Below are 23,600 nucleotides of genomic sequence, written 5' to 3'. Positions count from 1 at the left end.
TCCACCCCCCCTCCCTCGCCCTCACTCCACCCCCCCCTCCCTCGCCCTCACTCCACCCCCCCTCCCTCGCCCTCACTCCACCCCCCCTCCCTCGCCCTCACCCCACCCCCCCTCCCTCGCCCTCACCCCACCCCCCCCCCCTCGACCTCACTCCCCACCGCCCCTCGACCTCACTCCCCACCCCCCCTCGACCTCACTCCCCACCCCCCCTCGACCTCACTCCCCACCCCCCCTCGACCTCACTCCCCACCCCCCCTCGACCTCACTCCCCACCCCCCCTCGACCTCACTCCCCACCCCCCCTCGACCTCACTCCCCACCCCCCACCCCCCTCGACCTCACTCCACCCCCCCTCGCCCTCACTCCACCCCCCCCCCCCTCGCCCTCACTCCACCCCCCCTCCCTCGCCCTCACTCCACCCCCCCTCCCTCGCCCTCACTCCACCCCCCCTCCCTCGCCCTCACTCCACCCCCCCTCCCTCGCCCTCACTCCACCCCCCCTCCCTCGCCCTCACCCCACCCCCCCTCCCTCGCCCTCACCCCACCCCCCCTCCCTCGCCCTCACTCCACCCCCCCCCCCTCGACCTCACTCCCCACCGCCCCTCGACCTCACTCCCCACCCCCCCTCGACCTCACCCCCCCTCGACCTCACTCCCCACCCCCCCCTCGACCTCACTCCCCACCCCCCCTCGACCTCACTCCCCACCCCCCCTCGACCTCACTCCCCACCCCCCACCCCCCTCGACCTCACTCCCCACCCCCCACCCCCCTCGACCTCACTCCACCCCCCCCTCGCCCTCACTCCACCCCCCCTCGCCCTCACTCCACCCCCCCCCCCTCGCCCTCACTCCACACCCCCACCCTCGCCCTCACTCCACCCCCCTCCCCCTCGCCCTCACTCCACCCCCCCCCCTCCTCGCCCTCACTCCACCCCCCCTCCTCGCCCTCACTCCACCCCCCCTCCTCGCCCTCACTCCACCCCCCCTCCTCGCCCTCACTCCACCCCCCCTCCTCGCCCGCACTCCACCCCCCCTCCTCGCCCTCACTCCACCCCCCCCTCCTCGCCCTCACTCCACCCCCCCCCTCCTCGCCCTCACTCCACCCCCCCTCCTCGCCCTCACTCCACCCCCCCTCCTCCTCGCCCTCACTCCACCCCCCCTCCTCCGAGCCCCCACTCCACCCCCCCCTCCTCGCCCCCACTCCACCCCCCCTCCTCGCCCCACTCCACCCCCCCTCCTCGCCCCCACTCCACCCCCCCTCCTCGCCCCCACTCCACCCCCCCTCCTCGCCCCCACTCCACCCCCCCTCCTCGCCCCCACTCCACCCCCCTCGCCCCCACTCCACCCCCCTCGCCCCCACTCCACCCCCCTCGCCCCCACTCCACCCCCTCGCCCCCACTCCACCCCCCTCGCCCCCACTCCACCCCCCTCGCCCCCACTCCACCCCCCTCGCCCCCACTCCACCCCCCTCGCCCCCACTCCACCCCCCTCGCCCCCACTCCACCCCCTCGCCCCCACTCCACCCCCCTCGCCCCCACTCCACCCCCTCGCCCCCACTCCACCCCCCTCTCTCCTCTCCCCCACTCCCCCCTCTCCCCGCTCTGCCCCCTCTGCCCCCTCTCCCCGCTCTGCCCCCTCTCCCCGCTCTGCCCCCTCTCCCCGCTCTGCCCCCTCTCCCCGCTCTGCCCCCTCTCCCCGCTCTGCCCCCTCTCCCCGCTCTGCCCCCTCTCCCCGCTCTGCCCCCTCTCCCCGCTCTGCCCCCTCTCCCCGCTCTGCCCCCTCTCCCCGCTCTGCCCCCTCTCCCCGCTCTGCCCCCTCTCCCCGCTCTGCCCCCTCTCCCCGCTCTGCCCCCTCTCCCCGCTCTGCCCCCTCTCCCCGCTCTGCCCCCTCTCCCCGCTCTGCCCCCTCTCCCCGCTCTGCCCCCTCTCCCCGCTCTGCCCCCTCTCCCCGCTCTGCCCCCTCTCCCCGCTCTGCCCCCTCTCCCCGCTCTGCCCCCTCTCCCCGCTCTGCCCCCTCTCCCCGCTCTGCCCCCTCTCCCCGCTCTGCCCCCTCGCCACCCTCGCCCCCCTCGCCACCCTCGCCACCCTCGCCACCCTCGCCACCCTCGCCACCCTCTCCCCCCTCTCCCCCCTCTCCCCCTCTCCCCCTCTCCCCCCTCTCCCCCCTCTCCCCCCTCTCCCCCCTCTCCCCTTCTCCCCCTCCCCCTCTCCCTCTCCCCCTCTCCCCCTCTCCCCCTCTCCACCCTCTCCCCCCTCTCCACCCTCTCCCCCCTCTCCCCCTCTCCCCCCTCTCCCCCCTCTCCCCCTCGCCCTCACTCTTACCCTCGCCCCTCGTCCCTCGCCCCTCAACACTCAGCCCCCAGCCCTCGCCCTCAGCCCTCGCGCACGCCCTCTTGCCCGCCCTCCGCCCCCCCCCCCCCCCACGCCGCTTCCAGTATATTAATTCCTTGATGAAATTTGCAATTAAAAATCTATGTTTGAAACCAACAGCTTAGCTCATTAAATAAATACTAGAAATGATGATACTCCACAAAGATTTAAAGTTAGTTACTTTGGCCCAGCAGGGCATCCATTATTCAGGAAGACACGTTTTCAGTAGCTTGTCAGCAGCCATAAAAAGTTTAACTACTAATGAAGTTCAGTTGAAGAGGAGCCTAAAGGATTCATTGATGGCCAACTCGTCCTACTCCATTGATGAATTTCTAAGTAGACCCAACTGATTTGTCCAGGTTACTAATAACATCAAATAATGCAAGCATTAGTACAATCTAACTTCTGTACAAATTCAGTGCAGTAATGTGACCAATGTAAACAAATGTCATAAAACAATTTTTTAATTTGGGGATGTATGGCTACATACAGCCTCAGTGTTTGAAGATTTGTATGTTTTGTGACGATTAATGTTTTTTCAGTTAAATGAAAACATGTTTAAGATTTCTTGCCTTATTCCACATCCTTGAGGACCATTTCACTTTAGATCTGTGCGAGGTACATTAGTCTATTTTCCTTTGTAAATATTTATTGTGTAGTTTTGTTTTCTATCATGGTCTACATCCTGGAAAATCTCCTCACTATGGACCTATTGGAATGATAATTACAGAGTACAAAAAGTGTATGTGCTATTCATAACTCTCTAGGACTGATAAGAGGGAGGGGGTGGGGGAGCGAGCGAGAGAGAGAGAGAGAGAGAGAGAGAGAGAGAGAGAGAGAGAGAGAGAGAGAGAGAGAGAGAGGAGCACTAGTGGCAGGTGTTAAAAGAGAAGCGTTGTGTATCTGAGAGAGGGTTACTACTGAAATTTTGAGTGAGCACTTTCTGAGAAGAGTTGGACAACATATTACTTCTTCCCAAATACATCTTACAAAATGACCACAATAAGAAAATTCAAGAAATTAGAGCTGATAACATTCATTCTTCCCATGTGCCATTTGTAAGTGGAACAGGGAAGAGGGAATCAGTTAGTGGTACCAGAAGTATCCTCTGCCACACACCATTAGGTGGCTTGTGGAGTGTGATGTAGATGTAGATAGATATAGATTACCTTAGTTGCGCTGCCTTCTCAGTTGTCGTTCTCTGGGTCCCAAGTCATCTGGGTATCCCTACGAATGAGCTGGCTAACTGTTTGGCTACATAAGTGATTACTCATCCATCATTCGCTATGACATCCCAATTGCAGATTTGCAGGTAGAAATAAGACCTCTCCTCACTCAGAAATGGAACATCTGGTGGTCTATTGCCACTTCTAATAAACTCCACATTATCTAGGAGACTACTGCTGTAATGCACTCCTTCCTCCCTCTGAGAATGGATCCACCATTCCCTATTGACTCCACATTGGCCATGCCAGATTAACCCATAATTTTATTTTATGTAATGAGCCAGCCCTATATTGTGGTTGCAGAGCCTTACATACAATAGCTCACATCTAGGTGGAATGCCCCCTCCTTGTGGCTCTCCATGTGGAGCAGTCTTATGGATTCTTTGCCTATATTATTGATGGATGACTCGCAGACAGTTGAACTTATTCTCAATTTTCATCATGAAAGTGGCTTTTATTTTCGGATATAAGGTTTTTAAATGTATGTTCAGGCTGGGGGCAGGGCAGTTGGGATTGTGGTTTCTCCCACCACATGCTGGGTCTGGAGGACACTCAACCCTACCTCCTTTGCCAACTTTCTTGGTCGTCCCTCTTTTACTCTGTTTCAATTGCTTTTAGATGCAATTGCCCACTTTTTTCTGCCACACCCCTCTTTTTGTTTTAGGGATAGCACTGTGATTGATTTTGGGTGCTGCTTCCATCTTTAACACTTCAACTGTTAACGGTTCAGGGGTGAGACCCCATCACATGCAGAGCCCCAGGTTACACTCACCTGGCCCCACCCACCTCCTGACCTAATTGTCTCTCTCTCCTTATTGAATTGTCAATCCAGCTGATATCTTTTACATTTTTAGCCTACTCACTTTCATGAAGCTCCCAGCTAGAAGTAATTCTTTAATCTAACTTTCATCCTTAGTCAGGTAGGGCGGGGGTCGGATGTGGGTGGAATTTGTCTTGCCGCATATGGGGCCTTGGAGAGCTCTCATCTGCTGTGACCTACATTCCAGTCTGACCCATATCCTTTTGTTTGTCTTTAAATTATTTCTCATCTCTGGCATATACTGCTTTTGAGGCCTTGGTTTTACCACTCCTACGTACTTTTATAATTCAACCAAATTTTTGGCTGATGTTACTAACTCCAGATGAACTCTCTGTTAAGCAAGGGACTGATGACCTCACTGTTTAATCCGTTAACTCCCAATCAATCAGTCCTGCTGGCAGATACTTTTGAATAAACTGATTTGAGAGAATGATCCAACAGTTGGATATTGTAGGTTAATAACAGTACAATAATTTACATAAACTGAGTAACTTAGGTGTTTATTGATCAGCAAGATGGGTATGCATAAACAAAGGATGTTAATTTAAAGATTGATGTTAGTGATTATATAACTGTGAAGAATGATAACTATAAACGTAACTGACAGGTCTTGACAGAATGCTGTAATCTCCTTGTACTATATCTTAAATTAGCATATTTTGTGCAAAAAGCACGGCCATTATGAAAGTTATAAATGTGTTGTATCTAACAAAAATCAAGGAGAAGCTTTCAGTTCATGGCATATTCATATGTGGAGCTCTTTCTTTTATCAAAATAAATACTATACATAATTATTTATTTCTTTGTTTCAGTGCAACCTCTTCATCGAGAAGATTCAGGAGAATCAGCTCGTGCGGTACTTCTGCGTGATGTGGAACCTGTCGATTATGTAGAGACTGTACCAGCAAGAAGATTTACCCAAGGACGTAATCAGTATTACACCAATGTTGAGTTAGAATCAAATGAAAATAGTGTGCATACACACACTGATGACACGTTATTGTATCAGAATGGCTCTGAAAGTGTTATCGAACCTGCTTTTGGGTACCAGACATCAAGAGATAGACATGGTCTTCCTCCAAGAGGATTATTTGATGATGTTTAATGTTTGTTACAGATATAAAAAGAAATGAACTATTTACTATACAAAGGATAGATATTATGTATAAAAATATTGTCAATCTGTTGTTACCTACTTGTAGATACTATGATTCTGAAGGAGGTTTGACAGAATGTGAGAGGTGACTTTGGTCATCATTGCAAGTGATATTCACATTCAAAGTAAAGCAAAGCACACATTAACTGTGTGTTGATTCACATATGAAACTGTTATAGTCAATCTCAGCATGGTTTGTAGTCTTACACCGAGTATCATAGGTTGAAAAATTTTGCCTCAGAGAACTTCTACTCAGTTTTGGTCAACAGAATACTCAGTTCAGAATAAGTTATAATTTTTTTTTGTAATCACAACAAAAATGTGATAATTTAATTCTGACAGTAATGAAAGATGTTACATATTCCTGTATTTGCTGACATTTATTGTGGTTAACTTTTTTGTGTCAATGATTGTATATTTTGTAATGGACATACTGTGTAATTTCTGTGCTAACTTTACTGTCTAAATGGACGAGGGTGCGCTGAAAAGTAATGCCTCTAAATTTTTTTATATGAAAACTCTTAAAGCTTTGTTAATAAAACAAATATTATTGATATTCTACATCTTTATTCTTCATGTTTACATATTTATTTCTCAACATAGTCACCCTGGCAATGACCACATTTCTCCCAATGAGAGACCAGTTAGTTGATACCGCCACTGTAGAATGCTTGACTTTGTTGTTGGAGCCGCAACCTCACCTCTGCTTGCAGCACTTCATCACTATTAAAGTGAAGGCCTCGAAGGTATCCTTTAAGTTTTAAAAACAGGTGAAAATCAGATGGGTGTAAGCTGGAACTCTATGGAGAATGATGAATGACAGTGAATCAAAGGCATCAGGTTGTTGCAGATGTCACATTGATTGTGTGTGATCTGGCACTGTCATGCCGAAACGTAGGGTGGTCCATGTGTGGACGAACACTTTAAATTCAAAACTCGATTACAGCACACTGTTTCTCATGTACCCACATAGTTAAGTTAGACACTGGAAAAACGTAAAGAATAAACATGTAGAATCTTAATAATGTTTGTTTCATTTTAAAAGCTTTAAGAGTTTTCACAAATGATTCAGAGGAATCACTTTTCATCAAGCACTCATATTATCACATCATAGTATGCTAAACAGTTCATGTGGACTCAGCCACCAGTGACACTTCACACTTCATGTGTTGTAGTGGAATGTTTGGAACTTCATTCACAGATGAGAAAGAAGTGTATGCGTGGTTTTCTATATGCAAATATTTTATGCTATTTTGTTTTAGTCAGAGTAATGTTGTGGTTCCTGTTTACTGTCATTTTGTGAAAGATCTAACAAGTTTTGGATATACATGTTACTTGCTTTGCAGGAAAAGTTATGAAAGAACTTGTGACCTTTCATTTAATTTGTATAATAATTCTTTAGTAGATAACTAATGTTTTGTTTTTCCATTTGTTTGTGAGCCATGATAAATACTGTCAATTTTTTTTTTAAATATTTAAATGCACGCACTTAGTGATGGTTGGTTAAATGTTGTCAGTGTGAGTGTACTCCATGTGTTGTACGTGTGTATTCCACGTGTTGTACTGTTTATGAATAATTTCTGTTCATATACTGTGTCAATCCTGGAGTCCACTTAGCAAAAACCCTACCTCCACATAAAAGAAATTGGACTACACACACAATTAAGAAACTGCATCCCCATGCTGTTGCAAATTGCAATATGCATTATTACAAACAGCACCTAATATTCAAAACAAACACAATGTGCATTTCATATGGAAATTAAAGTTGGTGGAAGACTCTTAAATGGTGGTTGTTGGCAGCCTGAGTTCCAAAACGTGCCCACGGCGATTTCTCAAGAATGCAGTAAGGTCTGAGCTTTTAGAACTCTGTGAGCAAAGGAGTACATGTTTGCATCCAGTAACCACCAGACATTCTTAATTATCATAATTCTGTTGGAAGACCCCAAGATGTTCTATGGAGAAAAGTCAGTATTTATAGGTTTACATTGTCTGCTAGTTTATTACTAAATTAGTTAAAAGTACTTTCTGTGTGAATACATAATGTGGTAGAATGGTGTGAAATCACTCCCAGTATTGGTGTTTGACAAAGTAAAATGTGAAATTCATGAAAAAGGATAATACTTCACCAACTACTAGTTATTTCTTTAAAAGGAATAAAATCCAATAAGGTAAAGCTGTTTAACAGTTAACAGTGCATTACTTTAGTGGGCTTGGTCCTATTGGAGGTGGTAGTCCCTTACTTCACTCTAGCCTTTGAAGTGAGTTAAACCCATTTTTAATGGTACGATGTGGACTCTGAACCACTTAGTGGAAATACAATGCCCACTATTTGCTTTGAAGTTACATAAGCAGCAGTGTTCACTGAATTACAATTTAGACATGCATTTGGCAGCTTCTGATTACGTAGACAATGAGTACTTTATTGGTAGACTCTTGTGTATCTCTCACATATGTTCATGGAAAAAAACTCTGCTATAATTCTAATGACAGCCCGTGCCTGACCATAGTTTCCACATGAGATATTTATGGAGATGCTGTTTGACCATTAACAATCACATTTTCACTGTAAAAGCATGTGACAATTTGCAAACTGCATTGCTTTAAAAGTATATCACTGTTGGCCCAAAATGTTGAAAACTACCCCATTTCGCAACTTAGGAAACCCCTTTTATATGCAAAACAATGGGAGACATGTAGGGAAGATAATTGTATATAAATGCCACACCAACTCTCAACTCTTATGCTTTTAAAGATGCACACTATTTCATTAAATGTAGGAAGTGGTCATAGTAATGTAATTCAATCATGTACATTATAATTGGTAGCTGAAATACATTGAGAGATAACTCACTTCACATAAGCAATTTTTGCCAGTAACAGTGTGTGCAGAAAAGGTTTGAAAGCTGCATTAGGTAGTAGGATTTAAACAGAAAAGGTCTTTTGGTCCTTAGATGCCATCAACAAGAAGTCTTTTCTACTAGGTAAGTTCATAGCAATAAATAAAAACAGAACAGTCATGGAAAATGTAGCCAAAGACATAAATACTCCTGCTTAGTGTGGCTCACTTTCAATGCACCTGTGCCATGAGAGGAGAGAAACATGTTTTTATCAAGTAAATTTAACGTGAGGAGGCGGGGGAAAGAAATGAAAGGGAGGAACTATTGATATAAGCTGCTTCAGGATTTCATGTGGAATCAGTAGCAATGAGTGAAAATGTGTGCCAGACTGGGACTCAAATCTGGAATCTCCTGCTTGTTAGGTAGTTGCATTAATCACTGCACCATCCAGATACAGTGCTTATCCCAAATGTGTGAACTGTTTTGACAGACTCCCCAGCCAACTCGCATTCCCATCTAGCGGCACCTATCCACAGTCCCTGTCAATGTCCTCCATGCTTGCCAATTTTAGATTCATGTCAGAGGTCGAATGAAATTTGCATCTGCACTGAAGATTGTGGATTCATTGTCCATCGAGGCGAATCAGTTACATGAATGTGTCCAAAAGAACATTCATATAAACGTGCTTTTATCATCAGCATCTGTCTGTAATACACACACATTCATTACACTACAGCCTATTTTCATGCAAATTACCACGTCATTACAGCTCCCTTTACAAACTCATCATGCAGATGCTAAATATTGTTAAGTACAAAACCTGGAAGGGATGTTATTTCTTTCATGAGACACCACAAAAATGCATGTGGCTAAAGAATACAACGAGAAGTACTACATCATAAAGACTGAATGCAAAATTACAGTTTTAGACAAGTCACAATATGATTTTGGTCTGTAGATAATTTTTTTCATGTATATAATTGTGACGCTCACATGTATAATACCGCAAAGGAAGAAAGAAGGGCAAAAAAATTACTTTATATGAACAAGTGCATGTACATAATGTTCCTTGTTAATCCACACAGGAAAATAAAATATTTTTAAAAGTAAATTTAAGTTGTTTTTCCTGTAACTGATTTTCCAAAAGACCACTAAATATGTAAGTGACAAGTGGCTGTTAGCAGTGTGCAAGCCTCTCGATCAACAGTTTAAGTTATTTGCTTCTTGCAAAGTCACAACTTGCATTTTAGTTTCACGTCTTGCTTTATTATGTAGCTTCTCAGGGGACCTTGCGAGGCTGACTGGACATGGTGTCATTTGTTCCCACCATAGATAAATTGTTGGTGATCATCACAAATCACACATGGCCTCTCCAATGCTTTTTGTAAGCAATGTTAACCATTATGTCTTGAAAGTGCTAACATAGCTGCAGAATCATTGAACACTTCCCTGAATTGTATGTAATTTTTTTCCCTTCATTTCAGGGAAATGTTCGATGATTCCATAGATATGTTAATACTCCCTTGGAACAATGGTTAGCATCACTCACAGTAAGCAATGGAGGTGCGAAATTTGATTCGTAATCGCCACTAATGGTTTTTCAGTGGTGGAAAGTCCTGAGACCATGCCTAGGAAGATCGTCTGAGAAGCTATGCCTTGCAAGATCCCCTGAGAAGCTATAAGATTGAACAAGAAGTGAACATAAGGTAATTTGGTGTGTTGTATTAGTCTTAAAAGTATCTGTACAATATTAGGAATATCAGATATTTAGTCTGGTGTTAGCTGTCAAAAAGGTTACATGTGCCTTGGTAGTATCAGCGATTATTTATTTTCAGTAAAAATGGACGAGAACATTTGTATTATATTTTGGTATAAGAACAGAATAGAGTGCAGCAAATTTTTGTAAATGTTAAGTAATGCTTTTGACAACGTGAGGAAAAGGATGTACTGCTACTCATCATAAAGATGACCTGCTAAGATGCAGACAGGCACAACGAAGAGCCTGTTACGTGTTATAGCTTTTGGCCAAAGCTGCCTTCAGCAAAGAAAACAAAATCACATTCACACAAGCAAGCACATCACATGTAAACATGACTGCTATCACCAGCAGCTCTGATCAGAATTTAAATAATTTTTTTTGTGAGTCTGCTATGAGTAAAACAAGGGTTTATGAGTGAACAAGCATTTTGAAGGAGGTCGTGCAGATGTTGAAGGCGAGGAGCACCCTGGATGCCACGGCATGTAACCAACCAATGCAGTTATGGAAAGAGTGAGAGAGAAGACAATGAACTATTGACAATTTGTAATTAGAGACATCACTGAGGATGCTGACGTATCAGTAGGCTCATGCCAAGAAATTTTTTTGGGTGGTTTGCTTATGAGACACATGACAGCAAAATTTGTTGCAAAGTTGTTGAATTTCAAACAAAAACAGTCGCAAGTGTGAGTTGTTCACAGGTCGTTATATGGGATTAAGAAATGATACCAAACCAGTGAAATATGTCTATAGGTGATGAAACATTGGTTTATGGATATGATATCAAAACTAAAGCTCAGTAGTCGCATTGGAACCATTCTGTATTGTCAAGAATGAAAAAAGCTCGACGTACACAGTCAAATGTTCAGATGATTCTCACTCCATTCTTTGATTTTAACAGCATAGTGCACCCCAAGTTCTTGCCACTCTTTGCTTCTTTATGAATTTTTGGCCAAAGGCAGTACTGTGATGATGGCCCAGCCTCTTTATTTGCCAGAAATGACCCCATGTGACTTTACCTTTTTTTAGTAGTAGTAGTAGTAGTAGTAGTAGTAGTAGTGGCAGTAGTTGTTGTTTCAGAAGCATAGATAAGATTAAAAACCAATCACAGAGAGCTAGCACCTATCCCAAAGACAGAATTTTGAAAGTGCTTCTAGGACTAGAAAAAGCTCTGAAATGTGTGAATATTATCTGATGTGTTCTGGGTCCTATTTTGAAGGGAAAAACATTGATATAGCCAAATAAAGAAAATTCTTCCAAAAAATGTTTTCATTATTTTATGAACAGATTTTGTATGTAAATTAGGAGATGATACTGCTTGTCAGTACAACCTGCAGGAGGTATGGTAGGTGGGTGGGGGGTAAAAGTACACATTTAGTTTTTGGTTTTACTAAATATTTAAAGAAAAATGTGCAGCAATATTATATCAGTTATATATGCAATACGTAGTTGACATGTTGGTAACAATGTGTAAAAGTTTCATTCTCATTCAATTATTTTTGGAGGAGCAATAGAGTTTTCCTAAAAAATGATTTTGCATACTCTTACCCTATGCTGTGGGGTAAGAGTATGCCTACCTGGATCAAGCGTAGTTTTTGCATACCTTTACCCTAGCTGAAGAAAATATAAAGGAGTACAAATAAATACATGGAAAAACAAATTAGGAACTCTTTATTTTTTAAAATATCACATGAACTAAATTATTTTATGATTATGTCTTATGAGGAGCAGTCAAATGAAAACCAAACACCCACTATTGAATGGTTCCATTCAAAAGTAATCACCAAATGCGTTAAAATATTTATCCCAGTAGGAGAGGTGATCAATTCCTGTTTCGTAAAAGTTGGCCCCTGACAGATTCGTAACCATGCCCATTCTTGCACTTCATCATCTGGCTAAAATGACAGTACCCAGTGAAAGAAAAACTACAGAAAAGAAAATTGTATTTTATTTCTCTAAGGTAAATAAACATCAATAAAAATGCATAAATATGCTAGAGGGGCTACACAAGTCAAAGTACAGATTAAGGGGTAAAAGTTCCTAAATGGTTTCTGGATATCATAAACTTTTACAATGTGAACTTTTACCCTATTAGACCTGCTGCTTACTTTTACACCATTCCACTATCTTCTTTTTTGGCAATCCACAGATTACAGAGACAAAACCAAAGACATGGAGATCAAGGAGGATATTGGAACCACATAGCCGCCAGTTCCGCCATGGTGTTGATCTAAATTTTAAATAGATTTAGGTTCACTCAGTCAAAACTATTCAAATTTTACATTGAAAGTGTAAATAAGTGCCTCATCCCATTTTTTCCAGTTGTAAGTGTCTGACTGCCGCGAGAACAGAACAGAAGAGGAGACAAACTTCCTAATAACAGTACCTATACTTTGACAGCTGCTACTCCTTTCCATATTTAATGCTCCTTTCCCTACAGCCTAGGTTTTCACAGCAAACATATCAGCTCCATCAGGGTCATCGCTGGGTGGAGAATTGAAAACTGATGCCCCCTCGTTTTTACTACCAATGGTCTCACCCCCTCCACCACCACCACCATCACCACCACCACCACCACCAACAACAACAACAACAACATCCAATGGCACAACAATGCAAATTTCTTATTATACTTTTAATCACTAAACTAAAGTGACCAGATATCGTCACTGTCTGGGGACAATCCTCAGTTTTCATGCTTTGTCCTCAATTCATTAAAAACATTTTCTACAATCATGTCCCATCAATAAACAAGTCATTACACTATCTGTCTGGTTATTATTTGCATATATATCACATTTTAAGGAAACAACAGCTAATTTGTTTGAGAAAAGCAATGTAGTTCTTTTCTAGACCTGTGAGTCTCACACAGTAAATCAGACTTACAGACAGCCACCAACTAATTTTTATGTATGAGTATGATGAACTGCATTTACCTTTTACTCCTTTTGGATATGTTGAAAGAGAAGTGCAAAACCTAGCTTATGAATATATGTTCGATTATCCTCAGGAAATCATGGTAGTACTAGAAACATCAACAGAACCACTAAATGCAACACATGCTTGACAAATGATCTCCAGAGACAAAAACAAAAAGAGGGGCTGAGGGAGGTATTATATCAAGTTGCAACCTGATCACAAGCCAGTGCATGTGCCCCACTCCAGCATTTGACAGAGATGAATTGAGATCATGCTTGTTTCCATTTTGTGCTCAGTAGTGGCTGCTTTAGTTTTGACATAGGTAGAGGCAATGTGTTTACTTTCATCAAAGTAAGTAAAGACTTATTAAGTAACTGTTCCATATGCTCTTGAAAACAATTCGGTGTTTTAATTTTTCCTCTTTTTTTCCCCTCATCTGCTTAGCTGTTTTGCTGTCTGATTTGAAAATTTATTTTTTCTGCCCTTTGCTGCCCCTAAATTTTTTTCCAACTAGGCACCCATGTCGTTTTGCCAAATGATAGAAATGGTCCTTTGCTCCACCATCAAATCCAACACCTACACCAACCACTTTTCACCAGCTTTCCTCTCCCAATGATCTCACAGACCTTATTTGTAAACAAATCTCTGGAGCAGCATCCTCGTCCCTCTCTGTGACTAATACAGTTGATCTTTTTCAAATAAAGTGGTTTCAGACACTTGTAAATACTGAGACCTTTTTGTAGTACATTACTGCTTTTAATGCAGCTCTACAATGAACACTGCTCCTTGCCACATAGCTAACACAAGTTTTCAGTTCTGTAATCCAGATGACAAGGCAGGCCACCAGAGATCATCAAAAGCTCTAGTTATAACAGTATTCTAATTATATACTTTTTGTCTGCAATTTGGATCTTTTTGTGTTGATTCACAGCATCTTCTGTGGATTTTGTTTCCCTATACACAGATTGAAATTTGTTTACACTAAGTTCTTCATTCAGAATAATGCATTGTAGTTTCTCTAGTATTTTGTCTATTGTAATTAATAAACAGTTCATCTCTGTAGCTAAATAGTCAGTGTGTATGATTGCTATATGGTGGACCTGGGTTCGATTCCTCATACTGCCAGGGCTTTTTCTTCAGTAGGAGGACTGAACTGAAGTGCACTCAGCCTTGTGATGTCAATTGAGAAGCTGCTTGAGTGAGAAGTACTTGCTTGAAGGTCTAGGAAGCTGACAATGGCTGAGAGAATGGTTTGCTGGTGCTGTGACCCCCAGCCACCCCCCTCCCCCCATAACACATCTGAATGATGCCACTGGCAGAGGATGACACACTGACCATTCTCTACTGAATGGCCCATTGGGACGAGTATGTGGAGCTAATTAGTTAATAAATATATTGATCAATACAATTTTGTTTCTTTTGGATTTCTGTCTTTGACAGTCACTATGTCTCTGTGGTTGAGATGTCCTGCCTCACAGCAAGCATTAATTTAGTGGTACCATAAGGTTTGGCATGACACAATTGCTAAGTGCTTGAAGTATCTCTGCACTTACTGCATTTGGACATGGAGCATTTTGCTATTTCTGTTTGATTATTGCAAAATTCTTTGAAGATCGAACTACCTCTCTGTTCTTTTCACAAGAAGCTTCCACATCTGTATATAGCTCATATCCTGTCACTTCTCATTGGGTCCGCATCTCGTGGTCTTGCGGTAGCGTTCTCGCTTCCCGCGCACAGAGTCCCGGGTTCGATTCCCGGCGGGGCCAGGGATTTTCTCTGCCTCGTGATGACTGGGTGTTGTGTGTCTTTCATCATCATTTCATCCTCATCGACACGCAAGTCGCCGAAGTGGCATCAACTCGAAAGACTTGCACCAGGTGAACGGTCTACCCGACGGGAGGCCCGAGCCATACGGCATTTCCATACTTCTCATTGGGAAGTAGATTGTTCATTAGTAAATTAGTATCTCCTTTCTTCAGTTTGGAAATGTCTGTTGGTAATTTTATTTTCTTTGCTTCTTTTTTGGGGGGAATTTCACAAATATCTAGTTGAATTTGTATGCTTGCCATAGCTCTAGACTAGTTTCCGTTAAGAGCTCTTTTTATGTGAATTTTAATTTTCTTCTTGTGAATCTGATGTTCAAAGTAATTTCGAGCTTACAGCTGGTAATCATAAACTACACTACATGCTGTTTTGACTGGGTACCTGCCACTCATACACAGGTGAGCCATCAAAGAGTCACAAAGGTCCCTCATCCCACAGTCTGTTAGTGTGGTGTGAGCATTCTTGCACGAGTCAAGATCATGGTGACAGACTGACCACAGAATCTGGTGGTCAGCGGCATCATTGGTGGAACTGCAAATGTCAGCTGTCCTCTGATGACCCAAGGTTTTCTTTATTTTTCCAAAAAGCAAAAAAGTCATATGGGGCCATATGGATGTGGCAATATGGATGCTGGAGCATCATTACAGTGTCGTCTTTAGCCAAAAATTCATGAACAGTCGATGAAATGTGAACAGGTGCATTATTGTGATGCAAAAGCCATGGTTTGTTTGCCAAAAATCTAGGTGTTATGGTGCTGAACTCACAAAAAGGACTCCTTATTGACTGTTCAACATTGTGACAAGAAGTGGCGATGCAGTGCACTGTTAACATCAAAGAATACAGTGTGCATAACCTTCACATTTGACCATGATCATCTAGCATTTTTTGTACTCAGTGACCAGAATTCTTTTTCATTGGGACCACTGAGGCTTAGTTTTGATGTTATATACATACACCAATTTTTATCACCTGTTATGACAGGTTTCAGCAGTTCTGCATAATTGTTGTCATCTAGTGGCTCCTGAGAAACTTTCATTTGCCCTTTGTTTTGGTTCATAGTTCACCAATTTTGGAACAAATTTTAGTGTCACAAGTTTTATAACAAGTGTCATAATATGTGCTGGTTAATAGCCTTTCAGCACTAACTTCAAAGAATGTGGTGGCTCATCCCAACTCGGGTGAGTCATGTGGGCCTATCTCTGTTGGTAAAGCTGCAATTTGCCTTCCAAATGTTGGCAGATACTGCTCAAGAAACAAAATTCAGCAGTGTGGCAAGTGTTGTCACTTCAGCAGAGCGAGATATTTCATTATTTTTCATTAAACTGTTTAATAACTACAACTGATCACCATTCTCTGTATTTATTTTCAAATTACGCTGTTCATTATGGAGCAGCTATCACAGACATGTAGGTTAGCATTTTCTTTAAATTTTATCATTTACTAGCACAGTCACATGAGTGTTAATTCCGAGCTAAGAAATGTCAGTTAAAGTATATTCTTATTTTAAAAAATATTCATTACAAGTGAGATAGTATTATTTTTGCTCCTCAGATGCTAGCTGGCATTTCATCCAAATGTGAAATATGTACTAACTTGAACTAAACATCAGACATCAATGATTCATCTAAAGATAACAACGCTAATGTTTAATGTCCAGTATAACTGTCGGTGAGTGATATATAAGGGGCAGTCAATTGAAAATGAGACAGGTGAAAAAAAAGTAAGTACACTGTTTATTATTTCAAAAATAATTGCCATAACTGTTAATACATACATCTCATTGTGAGACAAGATGGTCAGTCCTTCATGGAAAAACATTTGCAGTTCATTATGGAACCACGAATGTACCCAGGCATGCACCTCTTTGACCAAAGCATATTGATGGCCACAAATTTCTTTCTTTAGGGTTCACAAGTTGCCAAGGTTGTTTTGACTACACTGCAGAGTTTCATTGGGAACCCTTTACACATCCTCCACACAGTCCTTATTTCTCCCCGTGGAATTTCTATATTTTTGGAGCCCTGAAGAAAGTCATTCATGGCTGTCAGTTTGCTTCTGAAGAAGATGTGCATGCCTGGGTACAATCATGGTTTTGTAGGCAACTGCAAACATTTTTCCTTAAAGTCATTGGCCATCTTGTCACACAATGGAATAAATGTATTAACAGTTATGGTGATTACTTTTGGAACCATAAACAGTTTATTAACGTTTTCCCCTTGTGTTTCATTTTCAATTGACTGCATCTAATAGAAGAAACATCTTCAGAAGAGGGCAGTGATAAAGAAAGTTGTCTCAAAAGCAGTTATGATTCTGAAACATATTTTGTGCACCAAAATTATCATCAGTGAACCTCTCTTGTGGTCTGTTCACAACAATGTGTAAAATACCATGAAGTGAATCCTCAGGCTTCTAAATCAATGACATAGTGGAGGAGTTATGCAGAGAGAAGGATTTTGACATTCTATGAATTTATTTATATGTTAGTGGACATTACATGTTGGGAATATGGTATTTTTCTCTCAGGTTCCAGTCATTATAGATAATCATTGTGGATTACTGGTCTTAGTATGTCTCTGAAGGTTTCATAATTGACAAATAAGTTTTCAATAGCAAAAATAGTAAATCATTATTTATAAACAACATTCAACTTAAGCATACCTTTGGTTTAAATTTAATAAGGTACGTCATCCAAGAATCAGTATAGCCTGTCTGAAGTGATGACAAGATAGTTTTAATGCAATGGAAAGAAAGCTGTTGGGTTTTAATGGCACATCCATGTTCTGGAATTCACCCAGAACATGAGGAGAAGTGCTGGTCCATAAATGAATAAAATATATAGTTAGCAACCATGTCCCTCTGCTGTGTGCAGATATAACTAGTCAGTGGGTAGGGTGGACACCTGTGGTCATCAAATGGAGTGTTACCATACATGGTTTAGGACAAAGTAATTGATTTTGAAGGTTATTCTCCATTCCCTCAACTTAGCTGCAGTGAACAACTGGATGAAATATAGAAAAGCCATGAAATAAAATAAAGTTCCACAGAATGATATTAAGGACTTGGTGAAATTTTGACTGGAAATGGCAACTTCCATCAATAAACGACCTCCAGTGCAAGAGGCCAAGTATGGAACTGAGCCTGTGACACATAAAAATCCAAATATTGCAATCCTCCTGCCCCTATTCCTTGTGATAACAAGAGATCTGATGGTTATGATCATTTCCCACTCACTGATGAGCTACACTGAGGTGACAAAAGTTGTGGGATACCTCCTAATATCATATCACATTCCCTGGAGCCACCACCAGCTTCCACGGTGTCTTGTTGACAAGTTGGGTCTGTGACTTCATGGGGTCTGCACCATTCTCAAACCCTACCATCAGCTCTTACCAACTGAAGTTGGGAATCATCTGACCAGGCCATGGTTTTCCAGTCATCTAGGGTCCAACCTATGTGGTCACAAGCCCAGGAGAGGCACTGCAGGTGATGTCATGCTGTTAACAAAGGCACTTGCATTAGTCTTCTGCTGCCAAAGCCTGTTAGTGCCAAATTTTTCTGCACTGTCCTAATGGACACATCATACATCCCACATTGATTTGCACAGTTATTGCACACAGTGTTGCTTGTCTGTTAGCACTGACAAATGTACGCAAATGCCACTGCTCTCAGCCATTAAGTGAAGGCCTTTGGCCACTGCATTGTCTGTAGTGAGGTTTGTTGTTGTTGTTGTCTTCAGTCCTGAGACTAGTTTGATGCAGCTCTTCATGCTACCCTATCCTGTGCAAGCTTCTTCATCTCCCAGTACTTACTGCAACCTACATCCTTCTGAATCTGCCTAGTGCATTCATCTCTTGGTCTCCTTCTACGATTTTTGCCCTCAGCACTGCCCTCCAATACTAAATTTGTGATCCCTTGGTGCCTCAGAACATGTCCTACTAATCGGTCCCTTCTTTTTATCAAGTTGTGCCACAAACTCCTCTTCTCCCCAATTCTATTCAATACTTCATCATTAGTTATGTGATCTACCCATCTAATCTTCAGCATTCTTCTGTAGCACCACATTTCAAAAGCTTCTATTCTCTTCTTGTCCAAACTATTTATCATCCATGTTTCACTTCCGTACATGGCTACACTCCATACAAATACTTTCAGAAACGACTTCCTGACACTTAAATCTATACTCCATGTTAACAAATTTCTCTTCTTCAGAAATGCTTTCCTTGCCATTGCCAGTCTAAATTTTATATCCTCTCTACTTCGACCATCATCAGTTATTTTGCTCCCCAAATAGCAAAACTCCTTTACTACTTTAAGTGACTCATTTCCTAATCTAATTCACTCAGCATCGCCCGACTTTATTCGACTACATTCCATTATCCTTGTTTTGCTTTTGTTGATGTTCATCTTATATCCTCCTTTCAAGACACTGTCCATTCCGTTCAACTGCTCTTCCAAGTCCTTTGCTGTCTCTGACAGAATTACAATGTCATTGGCGAACCTCAAAGCTTTTATTTCTTCTCCATGGATTTTAATACCTACTCCAAACGTTTCTTTCGTTTCCTTTACTGCTTGCTCAATATATAGATTGAATAACATTGGAGAGAGGCTACAACCCTGTCGCACTCCCCATCCCAACCACTGCTCCCTTTCATGCCCCTCGACTCTTGTAACTGCCATCTGGTTTCTGTACAAATTGTAAATAGCCTTTTGTTCCCTGTATTTTACCCCTGCCACCTTTAGAATTTGAAAGATAGTATTCCAGTCAACATTGTCAAAAGCTTTCTTTGAGTCTACAAATGCTAGAAACATAGGTTTGCCTTTTCTTAATCTTTCTTCTAAGATAAGTCGTAAGGTCAGTATCACGTGTTCCAATATTTCTACGGAATCCAAACTGATCTTCCCCAAGGTCGGCTTCTACTAGTTTTTCCATTTGTCTGTAAAGAATTTGTGTTAGTATTTTGCAGCTGTGACTTATTAAACTGATAGTTCGGTAATTTTCACATTTGTCAACACCTGCTTTCTTTGGGATTGGAATAATTATATTCTTCTTGAAGTCTGAGGGTATTTCATCTGTCTCATACATCTTGCTCACCAGATGGTAGAGTTTTGTCAGGACTGGCTCTCCCAAGGCCGTCAGTAGTTCTAATGGAATGTTGTCTACTCCGGGAGCCTTGTTTCGAGTCAGGTCTTTCAGTGCTCTGTCAAACTCTTCACGCAGTATCGTATCTCCCATTTCATCTTCATCTACATTCTCTTCCATTTCCATAATATTGTCCTCAAGTACATCGCCCTTGTATACACCCTCTATATACTCCTTCCACCTTTCTGCTTTCCCTTCTTTGCTTAGAACTGGATTTCCATCTGAGCTCTTGATATTCATACAAGTGGTTCTCTTTTCTCCAAAGGACTCTTTAATTTTCCTGTAGGCAGTATCTATCTTACCCCTAGTGAGATAAGCCTCTACATCCTTACATTTGTCCTCTAGCCATCCCTGCTTAGCCATTTTACACTTTCTGTCGATCTCATTTTTGAGACGTCTGTATTCCTTTTTGCCTGCTTCATGTACTGCATTTTTGTATTTTCTCCTTTCATCAATTAAATTCAATATTTCTTCTGTTACCCAAGGATTTCTACTAGCCCTCGTCTTTTTACCTACTTGATCCTCTGCTGCCTTCACTACTTCATTCCTCAGAGCTACCCATTCTTCTTCTACTGTACTTCTTTCCCCCATTCCTGTCAATTTTTCCCCTATGCTCTCCCTGAAACTCTGTACAACCTCTGGTTTAGTCAGTTTATCCAGGTCGCATCTCCTTAAATTCCCACCTTTTTGCAGTTTCTTCAGTTTTAATCTACAATTCATAACCAATAGATTGTGGTCAGAGTCCACATCTGTCCCTGGAAATGTCTTACAGTTTAAAACCTGGTTCCTAAATCTCTGCCTTACCATTATATAATCTATCTGATACCTTCTAGTACCTCCAGGATTCTTCCATGTATACAACCTTCTTTCATGATTCTTGAACCAAGTGTTAGCTATGATTAAGTTATGCTCTGTGCAAAACTCTACCAGGCGGTTTCTGTTGTGTCTAGACCATACAGCCTAGACACAATGCTGTAGCCGATAGGGCACGCAATGCTAACGCAGACGGGCGTGAAGTCTGGAACATGAGACTTATAAATGAATAAGAAGAAAAGTACGTAGATGCTTGTTACTTAACTTTTAATTAGTCCTTGGAATACATCTCTCTTGAATATTAGTAAGCTATAGGCACTGATACAAATGGCGCCTTGCTAGGTGGTCGCCAGTTAACTTAGCAGAGGGCTATTCTACTGTCTATCTCTCGGCAAATGAGAGCAAGGCTTAGCACGTCCAATCGCTAGCTATGTTGTCCGTACAACTGGGGCGAGGTCTCCTCAGTCTCTCGAGACCTGCCATGTGGTGGCGCTAGGTTTGCGATCACACAGTGGCGACACGCGGGTCCGACATGTACTACAGGACCGCGGCCGATTTAAGTTACCACCTAGTAAGTGTGGTGTCTAGCGGTGACACCACATTCCTCCCCCGCAAATCGGCGAACGGTCGTGAGATAAGGCTTCCGCCCGCCGTGGGGAGGACCGCATGTTGACGTATGCGATGAGGTGGGGAGCCTAACAACAGGCGAGGCTGTGCCACCCGCACCCGGCCATTCGGTCCGAGGGGAGCTAGGAAACGCCTGAAAACCTAGTCCAGGGCGCACGTCAACATGCGGTGTATGCGCACGTAATGATACAGGAGGGGCCGAAGGGTCGACCTCCATTGCGTCGGGGAATCCGACGCGCGATGACGACATCTGGTCCGGAGCGGGCAAGAGGTCCATGGCGGAGGACAGCTGGTCACGGGAAGCGAGCGGCGGCGCGTGACCCAGGGAGGCGCGTGGCGGCTGCAGCGAAGCGTCCGCTGCGGGCGGCGCCGACGGCGGCTGCGGCGGCAGCTGCGGCGGCTGCGGCGGCGGCGCGACGCCATGGGGCAAAATGGAAGGCAGCGTCGGTAACACCTGGGGATGAGGCGAGCCAGTAGATGGGTCCCCAGGGCGCTGACCTGACGGCTCCGTCGCTGAAAGCAGACGGGGAGCGGCAGAAACCAGGCGACGACAGAGGCGCAGCTGATTGAGATGCCGACGCACCTCACCAGAGGCCCCCAAAACCAAATACATCGCGCGGCCGAGGCAGCGAAGAATGCGCCCTGCGAGCCAACGCTGTGAACCACGATAGGTGCGATAATAGACAACGTCGCCAGGAGCAAAAACAGGAGTCTGCCGCTGCACAGGAACCTGATGTGGCGGATGCAGCAAAGACATCAAGGTGCGATGAGAACGACCATGGAGCAATTCAGCCGGCGAGCGACCATTGCGGGGCTGAGAGCGATACGAAGACAAAAAGAGCAACCATGCGTCCTCCCGAGAATGCGACTCTTTCAACTTCAACATCTGTGACTTGAAAGTCCGGACCAATCGTTCCGCGGCACCGTTTGACTGAGGCGAAAACGGCGCGGATGTCAGATGTTGAATACCATTGGCCTTGCAGAATGACTGAAGTTCTGCGGACATGAATTGTGGGCCATTGTCGGAAACAATAGTCTGCGGAAGACCTTCAATGCAAAAGATAGCAGACAAGGCTTGGATTGTGGCAGAAGACGTCGTGGAAGACATCCGGACAACAAAAGGAAAATTACTGAAAGCATCGACGACAACCAACCATCGAGCATTCCAGAATGGACCAGCAAAATCGATGTGCAAGCGTTGCCAAGGGGAAGTGGCTTTCGGCCATGCAAAGAATTGCCGCGGCGGTGCGGATTGCTGTTCGGCACACGCCATGCAAGAGGAGCACATATTCGTAATCGCAGCATCGATTCCGAACCAAGTACAGTGCTGACGAGCAAGTTGTTTCGTACGCACTATACCCCAATGTCCTTGGTGAAGAAGCTTTAAGACAGAGGACTGTAACGAACGTGGGACCACGACTCTGGATTGATCATTATCGGAACGCAACAACAAAACACCACGTCGTACAAAAAGTCTCTCCTTGTGAGCAAAAAAACGGCGAACCAAAGGATCCTCGATCCGTGACTTTGACAAGGGCCATTGCGTAGCAACAAAACGCAAAACAGGAGCAAGGACAGGGTCAGCAGCTGTGGCTGTAGCGACACGACGAAAATCAATCGGAAACGATTCGACCACGTCATCGGTTTCCGAATCAATGAACATGCAAGCAAGTTCGGAAGAATCGAATGCTTTATCCTCAGCAACAGGCAAACGGGACAACGCATCAGCGTTTCCATGCTTAGCAGTGGACCGATACAAGATATCGTAGCGGTACTGCGAGAGAAAAAGAGACCAGCGAATGAATTTCTGCGCTGTACGTGGAGGTACAGGCTTGTTCGGATGAAAAAGCGATGTCAAAGGTTTGTGGTCCGTGATGATTGTAAAGTGACGACCATACAAGAAATCATGAAACTTTGTAACACCAAACACGAGAGCTAAAGCTTCTTTCTCTATCTGGGAATAATTTCTTTGCGCAGATGAGAGCAATTTGGACGCAAAGGCAATAGGGCGATCATGCGAACCATCTTTGTGCGCAAGCACAGCACCGATCCCGAAATCCGAGGCATCTACCATCAACAAAAGAGGTTTTCGGTGATCGAATGGCGTAAGGCA

The 23,600-nt window shown here is 43.8% G+C and overlaps 1 protein-coding gene across 2 annotated transcripts in view; it reads left to right on the top strand.

The window, feature by feature from the left end:
* LOC126249002 (LMBR1 domain-containing protein 2 homolog) overlaps positions 1–9,519 on the top strand; it is a 122,149-nt gene extending 112,630 nt beyond the window's left edge. For both annotated transcript variants that reach the window (XM_049950586.1, XM_049950585.1), the window contains one exon: positions 5,225–9,519. In XM_049950586.1, the coding sequence (XP_049806543.1) occupies positions 5,225–5,517 (293 nt within the window). In that variant the 3' untranslated portion in view covers positions 5,518–9,519. The remainder of the gene's footprint in view (positions 1–5,224) is intronic.
* The last annotated feature ends 14,081 nt before the right edge of the window (positions 9,520–23,600 follow it).

The sequence above is a fragment of the Schistocerca nitens genome, chromosome 3 (assembly GCF_023898315.1).
Source record: "Schistocerca nitens isolate TAMUIC-IGC-003100 chromosome 3, iqSchNite1.1, whole genome shotgun sequence".
Taxonomy (NCBI): domain Eukaryota; kingdom Metazoa; phylum Arthropoda; class Insecta; order Orthoptera; family Acrididae; genus Schistocerca; species Schistocerca nitens.
Note: the sequence above shows the minus strand (reverse complement) of the source record. Positions and strands in the feature narration are given on the sequence as shown.